Below are 14,166 nucleotides of genomic sequence, written 5' to 3'. Positions count from 1 at the left end.
GGGAAAAAATGAAGTGAACTGAAATGTCGATAAAATCAACATTTACATCTAATTGTCAAGGAAACTTAATTGTAAAAATTCATTAAAAAAATGTATACGCCAATTATAAATAAATTTAGTATAAAAAATACTTATTTATTTTAATTGTATTATTGGTCTAAGAATACAATATTTTAAGAATTTACAGAGAATTTAGTATAAATAATACTTATTTATTTTAATTGTATTATTGGTCAAAGAATACAATATTTTAAGAATAATACAGAGAATTATCAAAAAAAAAAAATGAGTTACTTTAAGTTAACAACTTCAAAGAAATTAGCAGGTACACAGCATTGTTATTATCAATGGTAGTAAGGCACATTGTTGTGAGTTTAAAAATACACTAGCTGACAATACAGAAAGTATATCTATGATAGTCATAATTGATAATAAACAATAAGTGACATTATTATCATATAAACCATTTAGCTACCTGTATTTGTAATCATATCATCATGTGTATTATACATGTATTTTAACTCAAAAATTTGAAATTTTAAATGTTTATATCTAATAAACTAATAAAGTTATATTAAAAATTCAAATGCCATTTACTATTTAATTAAAAATCCAAACATTTTATTATATTCAAAATATGTGTTCCCATTTAAAAGACAAAAAGACAAAGTTGACACCCTTACAAGGCATAAGGGATGAACATAAAAAGTTTTAAATAGTTAATAATTTAAGAATAATGTGTAACTAAAGAAAACCAAAAATAATGTTTAAATTATATTTATTCTACAAGTAAATGAGTGGGTTATGATAAAAAAATCAGTCTGTATACTGTAATATAGTTTATCATTTGTAAAGCTGGAAGTAAAACATTTTTGTAATGTTTCATTTAATTGTAATTTCCTGATCTATTATTATTAGACCAGGAATTAAATATTTATAAACATTTTTGAAAACGATAGTATTATTAATTTTGCAAAAAGAAGAAAAATTAAACAAAATATTTTAGTAAATAAGACGAAATGGAATGAATCGTAGAGGAAAGAGGACCTCAAGAGCACCGAAGGTAATCTCTTTTCGCGCGGTACGTTTATGACATTAAGTTTTCATTTTTTGTATTGTTTTATTGTGTTTTTAGTGTATATTTATTTTGTATGTTTTGCATTGTTTAATTATATCTATAATAAATACATTTGAGTTATTATTAAACTTTTATTACTTTAAGTTAAGACACTAGGGTTGTTTCTTTTAAGATACAACAGTACCAAAATTTCAAATTTCAAATTATTTGTCAATTCCTAAAATAGTAATTACAATAATAGTAAGTTTTTTTTACGTCAGTAACCATTTCTATAATTTTCGTTTGTGAGGTTCATTAAAAGTTGGGCACCACCCGAGAAATCATTCAAAATACGCCACTGAATGTAAAACATGTTAATATGTTTTTATACATGTTTAAGGATTTCTATATGTAATTTTTGTTTTTGGAGATTATTATTAAAGCGGATGGACATTATAGGCTTCAATAGGTTATAGTGATTGTTTTACGTTTTTTCAAAGGATTTTTAAGTTCTTTTTTTGTGTATTGACATGTATTGTTTTCTCAAAAATTATTGAAAATAATAGTGTTTCAAAAAAATGTTTTTCATCATGATTTAATACGTTAAATTATGTTAAGCTTGTATTTTTTTAAATAAGTGGTTGCTTTAGGAGATCAACTTTGAAAAATCAAATGAAATCGTTTGTTCTTAATGCAGCATTTAAAGTTATTTTTTTTTATAAATTTTACTAATGAAAAAAAATGTGTTTAATAATATAGTCTTTGAGAACAGCCCTTTGAATTTGAAATCAAATAAAATTTTAAAGTGTTGTAAACTTGTATTGTTTGGTATCACTTAATGGTGTAATAAACTAAAATATCTGTTATAAATTAAGGTACAACAAACGTTGTATAATAATATGCATACTCTATATTCTTGATTAGGTTTGGTATTAATTTATAAATCATTACTTAATAAAAATTTAAATTATACAAACCAATTATAACGCATAATAGTTCTTTTATTTTAAACACTTATATTTTTAACAGTTTTCGAGAAAAAGTCTGTAACATGAAATTCTGGCCATCTATATATACGATTTTTTGATAAATACCTTTTTTTTGTTAGAATATCGTGGGTAACCTATATACAGAATTATTAGTTTATCATAAATCCCTAGTTTACTTGCAAAATAAATACAATATTGAAAAAAATTTTGATTTCTTTTAGTTACATATATTTCTTGCTTTATTAGCTAATAATTACTTTTTAGAATCATCCATATCACTTAAAGGGGTGTAATTTTTTTTTTTTTTCTAGATGACAACATCTATTTATATTTTTCTCAAAAAGAAACAAATAAATTACGCCTTATAAGGCAAGCAGTATACAAATAATTAACAAAAACCATTATAGTAATGTAAGTTTTAAAATAATATTATAATATCATAATATACATTTTATAATCAACAAAATTTTTAGTAATAAAAAACTTTAGTGAGTCATTAAAAAAATCACTGTTTTCAAGCTTATTATAATTTGAAAAAATTCGGTTGAAAGGAGCGTGCTGTAATTTTGCTTATTAGTTTTAATGTAAAGGAATGAAAGAGGAGACGCGTGTGTTGTGAACTAGTAACTCTGGACAGTCAATAGTAATATTTAATAATTTAAATAAAAACTCAATGTCATTATCAAATCTTTCCTTGAGTAGAGAATTCAATTAGTTTCTTATGCTATGTCCCTAATTTTGACTTTATCATATATGACAATCTGTTTTTAATTCTATCTAGATCTTTAACATAACCAACTCGCTGAGGATTCCATATTATAGAACCGTATTCTTCGTTTTACCTAAGTATAAAAATGAAAATAGCTTCCAAACATTTGGTTATCGATCAGTCATTTTCTTAGATTATTTTTTATTTTATAAGCTATTTATGTATGTATGTTGCCATTTAAAAGCATAAAGTTTATACTCCTTTAAGTTATAAAGGATGATCCTAATAATTAATTATTAGCTAATAAATCATGAAATATACGTAACCAAAATAAGCTAACTTTTCTTTTTCATTATTGTATTTTTTTTGCGAGAAGTTGAGGGGTTTATGATAAACCAATCACTCTGTATACATGATATGCGCATTCCTATGCTATGATATCTTAACACTACGTTAAATGTTTTGTTTTATCATATAGCCCCAGACTATATTTTCGTTAAGTCTGTGATATAGCTACTCTGTGGTTTTTTCTAGACACGTGAAGAATAGTTTTCTTTTTTAAAGGTCGTCTCGTTTTTTTTTAACTGTGAAATTTACATATAAATTAAAATACAAGGTTTAGAAAAATTAAGGCAGCCAAATTGTTTCAGTGAAACTTTAATGATGACATCTTCAAAATATTGTATAAAAAGTCGAAATAGAATGAAACTTTCGAATTCTAAGGTAATAATTATAGACCTTTAATTAATTTCATGGTTTTAATTGAGTTTTAAAATATTATTGATTGTTAAAAGTTGTATTTATTTTTGAAATAAAAGGTAGAAAGTGATCATGATCATGATGTCTTTTTGTCGAAGTTAACTACTGTCATAGGTCGTGAAAATTTGAATATATTTCCTTTGAATACTTCTTTAGGACGACTTCCATTATCAGGTATGGTACTATTTTATAAGGAAAACTTTTAATCCCGTTATTTAAAAATGCGAAATTTTGATAAAGAGTTATAACTGAAATTTTAGAAATGATTAAGGATAAATATTTATACTTCTACTCTTATGCGTTTATAGTGTTAACTTTCCATATTTTCCCTTGAAGGAGTACACTTATTGATTAATTCTATATTTTACAGAATTAGCAAAAGAAATCAAAACAGGGAATTTAATTTCTAAATTTGAAGAATTTGATTATTATACTGATAGTGAAGATGAATCTCCTTATGTGTATACATGTTCATTTGTGTTAGCTATAATGTATTTTGAAAGGTTGAAACTGTCAAATCCAGCATATTTAAATTCAATCAACTCATCTGAGTTATTTCTTATTTCACTGGTATGTAATCCAAATATAAAAATTAAATTTTTATTTATTGTGTATTATCTATTTTTAGCTTGTCGCCAGTAAATACTTACATGATGATGGTGAACTTGATTCTGCAATTAATAGTGAATGGGCAATTGCGTATGGTATAAGTCTTAAAGAAATAAATCAAATGGAAAAAGAATATTTATCTGCAATGGTACTCTTTTTTTTCTTATTTATAATTTTTGGAAATATTAAAGATTAAAATAATACCGATTGTTTTATTTTGTTATTTAATGATAGAATTGGCAATTTTATATAAGCAAAGAAGAATTTTCTAAAAGATATAAAAAAATAATATATGAACTATATGGCGATGAAAAACAAACTAATTCTCTAATATTTAAAATATTTGTTTTAATATCAAAAGTTATACGATCTATAAGAAAGGTTTGTGCATGTTTTATATTTATATTCTATTAATTTTAATTTATTTTTCATTTCAGTTGTATCGTAAGCAAATAGTTTACCAAAAAATGAGACAAATGATAGCTATGTCAACAGTTATTACTATCGTTACTGCAACAGCTATGCAACTTAAAAGGGATTCAATGAATTTAGATTTAATTAAAGAGCTCCATAAAGAAATTGAGACTGATCCTAATTATCCAGTTATTCCTTCTATTAGTACAAATCTAACACCGTCCATTAAAAATATTGAAGACATTCCTTTGAATAGATTACCATCAAAATTAACAGCCCTGCTTAATCATTTAATGTTAATGAATATATGTTTATCAACTACCCAGTTGTCAAGTTCTGAAAATGGACTAAAAAGTTATCAAAATAATTACACTAGTAATTTTCTACCACCTATTATTCATGTTAAAATTTCCAAAAAATTAAATGGTATTATATAAAATTTATGTTATACTAATAATATGTACTTTTTATTTAATATAGATGTGATTGTTCTAGAGACATAAATTATATCTCATCAATATTTTGTCAAATTCTATTTAAGAACTGACTAATAATTCAAATTTTTATCTGAATTAAATTTTATTTTTGTATAAAATAATAATTAAATGTGATTTTCATATATATTAATTTTAAATTGTTAATATTTAATTGAATTTATATGAGTCATTTAATTTACAGGGTACAGACACATTAATATTTTTATAACATGTCTTTAGTTGGTACAATTAGTTTGATTTTAATTCTAAAAAAAGAAATTGAATAAAACAATAAATTAATGTTAGTTAATAGAAGTATTATTTTTATTTAAAGGTAGTGAAAAATGATTAATTTTAGTTTAGTATAATTTATAACTATTATATTATTTGGATTTAAAAATGCCACTCAATAAAAATTAGTAGATTTAAAGTGATAATGACCTTTAATTAGGACCTATTTATGCAGTAAATTTGATTTAGAATGGATGACCTTAGAGGTTAGAAGAATTAAGTGTTTTGTGTGATAAGAGTACCCCAATCAGAAGTATAAATATATCAAAACTAGAAAGTATAGTAATAAGGCTAGCATTTTATCAAAGAATGAGTACTATAGTAGTTGTGTAGTGTCTAGAAAGGATTGATTAAGGATTACAATGTAGAAGATGGTAAAAGAGTTTCATCAATAGTAGAAAAAAATTGTGAGAAAGCATTGAGGATGTTGGGTCATTGTTTAAGAGAAAAGGATGAAACTAAAACTAATAAAATTAATTTATAAGATAGAATAAAGGGTAAAACAACCAAAAATAAGCAATTTGCTATAACCAAAGTAGATTAAATTATAGTTTAGATCAGATCAGATAAACTATTAATATACTAGGAAATAAAACATTGTCTCAATTTTTTTAATCTTATTTAAATTTTTTATATTTTTGCTAAATAAATTTAAGTTGAATTATTTTTATTCAAAACTTTCATGTTCATACCATTCAGAGATAAAAATGATGAGTAATAGTAAAAAGTTATAATTAATAATAATTAAAAAAACAAAAAATGATGATTTTTCAACAACTTTTATTTTTCACATTTTGAAGCTACCCTGCATAATTTTGCCAATAATCCAGACAGTTGTAATAATGAATTCATTCCTTCTACTATTCTTACATGCACCATACCAATTTCCTAAAAATATTTATTAAATATTAGCTAAGTGTTAGTAGAACTTATGAAAATATACATTTTATTAACTGATAAAATTATTTTGAAATGTCTAATTAAAAATAAAAAAATCTCAACTCTAACTGGTCTACAGGAATTGTGAAAGGGAATTTAATTTTAAACAAATAAAACCAAAATATTTTAGCTTCGATTCAAAGCTGAGAAGGTATTGGTTTTACTATGATGCGTTTTTTTTATGTCTGTTACCACTTTTTCTCAGCTCTCACTGAACTGATTTCTTTCAACGATACATCAAAAGATCACCTCTACAAATATTACAAATTTAAAAATCGCTAATTTTTTCAATTTTTTTTACTTAAAACTGCCAAAACTTTTCTAAAAATGAAGAAATCAATATAATTTTTTTTTTTATAAATGCTTGATGTCTTTACCTATCATTTGGTATATTTTTTTTATAAATTTGATCCTTTATCTGCCCACGGGGGGGATTTAAAATGACAACTTTTTCACAAAAAATGAACTTTTTCAACTTAACTTTTGAAAGTGTTCCGGAAAGTCTGACACTTTTATATATATCTTAAATTAATGTTAATGTAATGTACTTTATTATGGAAAAAAAAAAAATTTTGGACTTTATTTTGTCTTCACGGTGAAAATGGCTACCGAACGCTATTTTTGAAAATTCTCGATTTTATTTTTTACATTTTTAGATACAGATGTCTCAACTCTTATTTTCTTATCTATTACCTTTTCCCAAATTTTCATACTATGCGAGGTGTTATGATTATAATAGTTTTATTAATATTGATACAATTTTCTCATATTTATTTTGTAAACAATAATACAACTAGTTGCAGGGACTCCAATTAAAATTTAATTAGGTTCCTTTTTTTCTTGCCAAAACCAAATGTTTTAAGAATATTTATTTACATTAGAAAATTGTGCCAAATATTAATGTTAAAAAAGAGAATACGTTTTATAACTTATTTTTCTCATAATTCTGTCATTCTAACACTGTACTAAATGTTACAAGAATAAACTTAAATTAAATGCAATAATTAGCTACATTGTACAATTTTATACAATAACGGTTTTATAAAACAGTATAATAAAATTTTTGAAAAAGTTATGGCAATTTTAAGTAAAAAAAATTGAAAAAATTTCGAAAATTAGCGATTTTTAAATTTGTAATTTTTTTGGAGGTTTCCCCCATTTGCGGGGAACGAGGGAAAATTTTTCAATTTTTAAAGTTTTGAAAGTGTTCCGAAAAGTCTGACACTTTTATATATATCTTAAATTAAAGTTAATGTAATGTACTTTATTATGGAAAAAAAAAAATGTTGGACTTTATTTTGTCTTCACCGTGAAAGTGGCTACCGAATGCTATTTTTGTGTGAAAATTCTCGATTTTATATTTTACATTTTTTACTTTAAAATGCTATAACTTATTGAAAAGTGTATGGATCAACACAATTTTTTTATGAGAAATAATATTTATATCCTTTTTTCATTCGATATACTTTATCTTAATCAGGATATTAATAAGGAAATAGCAGATCATGTAGCTTTTGGAATAATCCACCAATTTTTTAAAATTAAACACTAAATATTTGCATCGTAGCGTTTTTTTTTATAGTGATTTTAATCACTGTCAGATATCATTATACTTGATCCAACTATGCCACATCACCACTGTGCCGCGACACCCCTGTGCTGGGTTTTTTTTATTTTGAACACCTATATTACCTGAACAAACTTTAATTTTAATGACTCTTTAATTTCTAAATGTTTGGCAACTCTAAAAATATTTGTAATAATATCTTCTGGGGCATAGCCTAATCTCCATAAATGAGCCATGATCTAGAAAAACAAATAAAAGTAGAATATATAATAGAATAAAAATTATGAAATTTATATTAATAATATTATTAATACCTTATATGCTTTAGAAATATTTTGATCTACACATTCAAGTAACATTTCTTTGACTAGTAGAGGATGTGGTTCATCGCATACCTTAAAAACATTAGCACTATCAACATGTCTAAATCCATTCCATGTCGATTGTAAATTATTTAATGCTTGTCGCATATCTCCTTGAGCTGTAAATACAACTGCTTCCAAGCCATCTGCACTATATGAAACCTAACAAAGAATACAGTGTATAAAATATACTTATAAAGAAAAAAAGTACGAACCTCTTCTGCTTTGCAAATTTTAACTAATTGAGTCATCACTTCTTGGTCAGAAAGTTTTCCATACCGTAACATAGCACAACGAGATTGAATAGCTTCAATTATTTTATCACTGTTGTTGCAAGCAAGCGCAAACCTTGTTGTATTACTCCATAATTCCATTGTACGTCTAAGAGCTTGTTGAGCTCCATCAGTCATACTAAAATTAAAAGATTCTTATAGTTATGAAGCATTAAAGAAATTTTAGATAGAGATGAAAATTTTTTTAAATTAGCATCAACTATAAAAAAAATATACCTATCAGCTTCATCTAAAATAATTATTTTGTGTCTTCCTGGTGGTAATGTTACTTTTTGCTGGGCAAACATTTTAATTTTATTTCTTACAGTATCTATACCACGATCATTTGATGCATTTAATTCAAGTACAGCTTCTTTAAATGAACTACCTAATAGTATTCTAGCTAAAGCTAGAATAGTTGTAGTTTTACCTACACCTGGAGGACCCTAAAAATAAGTAATTTGATAGTTAAATAAAATGTTTGATGAGGGCTAAACTTTTGGAAAAACATACAGCAATGATGATGTTTGGAACATTTCCACAAGTTGAAAACTTCTCTAAACGCAACACAGTTTCTTCATTTCCCACTATGTCCATGAATGTTTTAGGTCGATACTTTTCAATCCTAATGGAAATCTAATAATTATTTATTTATCTTATACATTAACTTTACATAATTACCATGGAGTATTCAAATCACTTTTTATTGTACTAGTTAGTGATATATCATGAACTGACATTCCATTTGTATTTGATGAGCCTTCCATAGGATCAATGACATCAACATTAGAATTAACTTTTTGTGATGAATTGTCCACGTCCATATCATCCATGATTTGAATTACTAAACGAATAACAATATATTCCTTTAACTTTAATAGAATAAAACAATTAAACTAGAGTTATTTTTTTTGTTTAGTTTACAAAAGTGATCCTTTTCTATACTTTTTTATGATTAGCAAATATTTCTAAGCATAGTAGATCTATCATATTTACTAATATATTTATGTATGTTGTTAAATACTAAATATATATAGAACTTTAAGCGGGAAAATTTTTGCTTGATATCATATTGTTTCGTTATCACTTTTGAAATGATAAATATTTTTCATTATGGTTAGAATGACAATATTATAGTGATTCTAAAGAAGCAACAACGCCTAAAATGAGTTAGTTGCGCCATTTCATTTAAAATAATCTGTAAAATAGACTAAAAAGTGTAGTGGAATTTTTTATAGAGATCTATTTAATTGTTGGAACCTGGAGCAGCTGTGGAATACATAATATGTATTCCCATATGGTGTCATATTAGAAAAAAAATTTAATAAAAAAAATTCCCCACACGTGCTTATGGCACGGCGCACTAATAGAAAAAAAAAATTCTGGCTTAAAACATAAATAATAAATTATAGATTACCAGCCCCGAAGGCCTAAAGAATATGAGGCAGGCTCAACCGTCGCCAATAAAAAAAATCACATTTTGAAATTATAGTAGCGGACACTCACGAATATATGTAAATTACAATGTTGCAGCGCACACAACAACAACAAAAAAAAACGGTAGCACAGTGTGGACGAGGCATAGATGGGACAAGTATAGATGATATTTGACAGTGATTAAAATCACTATCATAAGAAACGCTTCGATGCAAATCTGTAGATAGTGTTTCATTTAGAGAAATTGGTGGATTATTCCAAAAGCAACATCAACTCTTATTTCTTTAATTATATCCTGATTAGTAGTTCTTTGATTTTAAAATATAATATATGAATAAATACTAATTATAGTTTTTAAATTTAGTATGAAATTGTGAGGCCAGTTATGATGTGTGGTTCATAGTGTCGAGCGGTTGATAAGAAGTAGAGCAGAGAATAAGTGTAGCAGAGATGAGAATGCTTAGTTGGATAAGTGGAGTGGCTAGAGAAGATAGGGTAAGGAACGAGCATATAAGAGGAAGTATAGGTTTTGCGTCAATCGTGGATAAGATGACAGAAAATAGACTTAGATTGTTTAGTCATGTTATGAGGAGAGAAGAATGGGAAGCTGTAAGAACAGTTATAGAAATGAGTTTTGAAGCAAGAAGAGGTAGAGGAAGACAAAAAAGGAGATTGAGGGATGTTATTGAATGCAACATGAGGACAGCTGATGTGAGCGTAGAAGATGTGGGAGATCGTGTCAAGTAGTCAAGTGCATTTTTTTTATAGTAACAAACAGTTTTTATTGAAAATTATTGTATCAAGCCCTTTAAATTTTTATACACGTAAAAGTAAAGCAAAATATAACTTCTTTATTATTTTTATAATTTCTCCGTTTAAATTACAATATTAAATTATTGAATATCAATTTCATACTAAATTTAAAAACTATAATTAGTATTTATTCATATATTATATTTTAAAATCAAAGAACTACTAATCAGGATATAATTAAAGAAATAAGAGTTAATGTTACTTTTGAAATAATCCAGCAATTTCCTACTTTAAAAAAAAAAAAAAATTTGGTTGGGAATTTTTTTTGCTATTCGCCAAAATTACTCCTTCGTTGACTAGAATGAATCATTAAATAGAAAATTTTATGAGAATTAAAACAATGTTATTTTTAAGATTAATATGCAGTCAGAAAGTTTTATAATTATTATTTATTGTAAATTTATCAGAAAAACTCATTATTTTTTGCATTTTTATCGTAATAGAACACTTAAATAGAAATCATAGNTTATTTTTTTGCATTGTTATCGTAATAGAACACTAAAATAGAAATCATAGTAATCATTTCTAAGTAATTTTTGGTATTTAAAAAGATTTTACAATTGAAATATCCAGAACTAAATTAATTTTAATGATTTACTTTAACTACAAGAAAAAAATTATTATTTTGAATCCCTCTTGTGGGCAGGTAAAGGGTTAGATTTATAAAAAAAAGCCAAATGATAGATAAAGACTTGTATCTTAATCAGGATATTAATAAGAAAATAGCAGAACATGTAGCTTTTGGAATAATCCACCAATTTTAGCTTCGATGCGAAGCTGAGAAGGTATTGGTTTTACTAAGATGTGTTTTTTTTTTTTTTTTGTGTCTGTTACCACTTTTTCTCAGCTCTCACCGAACCGATTTCTTTCAATGATACGTCAAAAGATCACAAATCGTATCTAGTCGAAGACATTACCCTTAAAAATTGAAAAAAATTCCCTCGTTCCCCGTAAAAGGGGGAAACCTCCAAAAAAATTACAAATTTAAAAATCGCTAATTTTCGAAATTTTTTCAATTTTTTTTACTTAAAAGTGCCATAACTTTTTCAAAAATAAACATATTTTTATAATTCTTTTTTATATAGATGCATAATATCATTACCTTTCATTTGGTATATTTTTTTCATAAATTTAACCCTTAACCTGCCCACAGGGGGGGATTCAAAATGACAACTTTTTCACAAAAAATTAACTTTTTCAACTTAAATTTTGAAAGTGTTCCGGAAGGTCTGACACTTTTATATATATCTTAAATTAAAGCTAATGTAATATGCTTTATCATGAAAAAAAAAAATTTCGGACTTTATCTTATCTTCATGGTGAAAATGGCTACCGAATGCTATTTTTGTGTGAAAATTTTCGATTTTGTATTTTACATTTTTAACTTTATTATGCTATAACTTTTTGAAAAATGTATGGATCATTACAATTTTTTTATGAGAAGTAGTATTTTTTAATAATCCCTTTTTCATTCGACATACTTTATCTTAATCAGGATATTAATAAGGAACTAGCAGTTTATGAAGCTTTTGGAATAATCCACCAATTTTTTAAAATTAAACAGTATCTAAAGATTTGCATCGAAGCGTTTTTTTTTGATAGTGATTTTAATCACTGTCAGATATCATTATACTTGATCCAACTATGCCACGTCACCACTGTGCCGGGTTTTTTATTTTACCTTTTATTTATTCCTCTACCTCTTCATTCTTCGACATTCATTTCTATAACTGTTCTTGCAGCTTCTGATTCCTCTCTTCTCATAACACGACCAAACCATCTAAGTCTATTTTCTGTCATCTTATCCTCGGTTGATGCTACACCTAAACTTCCTCTTATATGTTCAATCCTTATCGTATCTTCTCTAGTCACTCCACTCATCCACCTAAGCATTTTAATTTCTATTACACTCATTCTCTTATTTACTATCTTGTCAACCGCCCAACACTTTAACCCATACATCATAGCTGGTTTCACTACAGTCTTATAGAACTTATCTTTCTGCCTCATTAGAATTCTCTTATCACATAACATATCAAAGCTTCTCTCCACTAGAACACCCCTCACTTAATACTGTGTCTTACATCCTCGTCAAAACCGCCGTTCTTTTACACAACTGATCCTTAATACTTCAAACTTTTTTAAAATTAAATACTATCTAAAGATTTGCATCGAAGTGTTTTTTTGATAGTGATTTTAATCACTGTCAGATATCATTATACTTGATCCAACTATGCCACGTCATCATTGTGCTGAGTTTTTTCATTTGAATTGTTGTCAATTTACACTTTTAAAGTTGTTTAACGGTGCATAATGGCGTAATTAGGAGGAACGTGGGACAGTCCTTCTTGAGTTGTAGATTTAAAAATATAAAATGCGCCGAGGAGGATAGAATTTTCTGAATAAAATTAATTTCTTGGTCAAGTTACAATTTTTTTTGCTTAGAGGGAGTAGTCAAAAATGTTTTATGTATAGCATTCTCCAAACATAAATCTATCTAGGAATGCTTTAACAGCAGCTCAGAAATTAGAATTTTTGTTCTCCTGTTAAGTTGCTTTTTGTGTGAGAATCAAAAAATATGAACGGATGAAAAAAGTATTATTGCCAATTAAGTAATTTTTTTAAATTGTATAACTATTTTTTAGCAGTCTTATATATAGAACATATGTCACTGAAACTATTAAATATGATTAGTAGAAGAATAAGCGAACCTCTACACCTCCCGGGATGGCTCTGATTATAAGAATTCTAGTGAGTTATTATAATGGATATTACTTCAAGATTAATTATATTTTTATATTTGAATCTAAATATTACAGCTTTCATGTTTAATTTTAATAATAAAATGATACCTATATAAAAAATTTTGGCATTCGTTATAATTTAATATTTTTAATGGAAATAAATTATGTACCCATGTTATATGTAGTTACAAAAAATTTTTTTTTAGTATGTTGTAAATCAAAAGTATTATTTCATATATGTATTATTATAAGTAGTGATTTTACGAACTTTCTTTTTGAGACCACAACGAACTTTCAATTTTATAATCAAACCGAACAATTATAATATTTTATTAGTCCCCAAAAAACATTGATTTGAACTTTTTTTAGATGCAACATTTTTATTTCATTCTTCGTTAGTAAGTTCGAACTTTTAAACAAATACTCTGTATTCTAACCAGAGCAATACTATAATTTGTATTAAATACTACTTAATAAATTAATCCATGTCTTTAATCACTAATGTTAGAAATCATTTAGAATACTGAATAGTTGGGTAGTCGATGAATAGGAGATTTTCACAAGAAAAAAACTAAGCATGCTGTACCAAAAAAAATGTTTTGTTAACTCCTAATCAAAGATAGCAATTATAAAATGTTCAATATATTTAAATAGAGGAAAAACATTCTGTTTATTGCGGAGGAATTTATAAATCTATATATTTGTCTATATATTTTTTAATTCTACAT

The 14,166-nt window shown here is 25.8% G+C and overlaps 2 protein-coding genes across 2 annotated transcripts; one reads left to right on the top strand and one right to left on the bottom strand.

Annotated features, from left to right (window-relative positions):
• Positions 1-3,225: 3,225 nt before the first annotated feature.
• Positions 3,226-5,099, top strand: LOC126900766 (uncharacterized). The gene is made up of 6 exons (XM_050676697.1): positions 3,226-3,478; positions 3,574-3,688; positions 3,885-4,084; positions 4,143-4,271; positions 4,358-4,504; positions 4,561-5,099. Exons 1-6 carry the CDS (start codon positions 3,416-3,418, stop codon positions 4,972-4,974), a joined length of 1,068 nt encoding a protein of 355 aa, XP_050532654.1. The 5' UTR covers positions 3,226-3,415; the 3' UTR covers positions 4,975-5,099.
• A 920-nt stretch (positions 5,100-6,019) lies between these two features.
• Positions 6,020-9,520, bottom strand: LOC126900765 (replication factor C subunit 2). Its single transcript, XM_050676696.1, has 7 exons — positions 9,126-9,520; positions 8,958-9,069; positions 8,682-8,890; positions 8,388-8,583; positions 8,125-8,334; positions 7,936-8,049; positions 6,020-6,192 (listed from the first exon to the last, which is right to left on the bottom strand). The coding sequence occupies exons 1-7, from the start codon at positions 9,275-9,277 to the stop codon at positions 6,085-6,087; spliced, it is 1,101 nt and encodes a 366-aa protein (XP_050532653.1). The 5' UTR covers positions 9,278-9,520; the 3' UTR covers positions 6,020-6,084.
• Positions 9,521-14,166: the final 4,646 nt, after the last annotated feature.

Source organism: Daktulosphaira vitifoliae, unplaced genomic scaffold, assembly GCF_025091365.1.
Source record: "Daktulosphaira vitifoliae isolate Bord-2020 unplaced genomic scaffold, ASM2509136v1 Scaffold_3, whole genome shotgun sequence".
In the NCBI taxonomy this organism is placed as follows: domain Eukaryota; kingdom Metazoa; phylum Arthropoda; class Insecta; order Hemiptera; family Phylloxeridae; genus Daktulosphaira; species Daktulosphaira vitifoliae.
This window is presented reverse-complemented; position numbering and strand designations above follow the sequence as displayed.

What these genes read in the sequence shown, in the direction of transcription:
- LOC126900766 (XM_050676697.1), top strand. Translation starts at nt 3,416, where the DNA reads ATGATGACATCTTCAAAATATTGTATAAAAAGTCGAAATAGAATGAAA. An exon ending in TGAAACTTTCGAATTCTAAG is followed by an intron (nt 3,479 to 3,573) that starts GTAATAATTATA and finishes TTGAAATAAAAG; the next exon opens with GTAGAAAGTGATCATGATCA. An exon ending in AAGAATATTTATCTGCAATG is followed by an intron (nt 4,272 to 4,357) that starts GTACTCTTTTTT and finishes ATTTAATGATAG; the next exon opens with AATTGGCAATTTTATATAAG.
- LOC126900765 (XM_050676696.1), bottom strand. Translation starts at nt 9,277, where the DNA reads ATGGATGATATGGACGTGGACAATTCATCACAAAAAGTTAATTCTAAT. An exon ending in AGTGATTTGAATACTCCATG is followed by an intron (nt 9,070 to 9,125) that starts GTAATTATGTAA and finishes GATTTCCATTAG; the next exon opens with GATTGAAAAGTATCGACCTA. An exon ending in TTCCAAACATCATCATTGCT is followed by an intron (nt 8,891 to 8,957) that starts GTATGTTTTTCC and finishes ACTTATTTTTAG; the next exon opens with GGTCCTCCAGGTGTAGGTAA.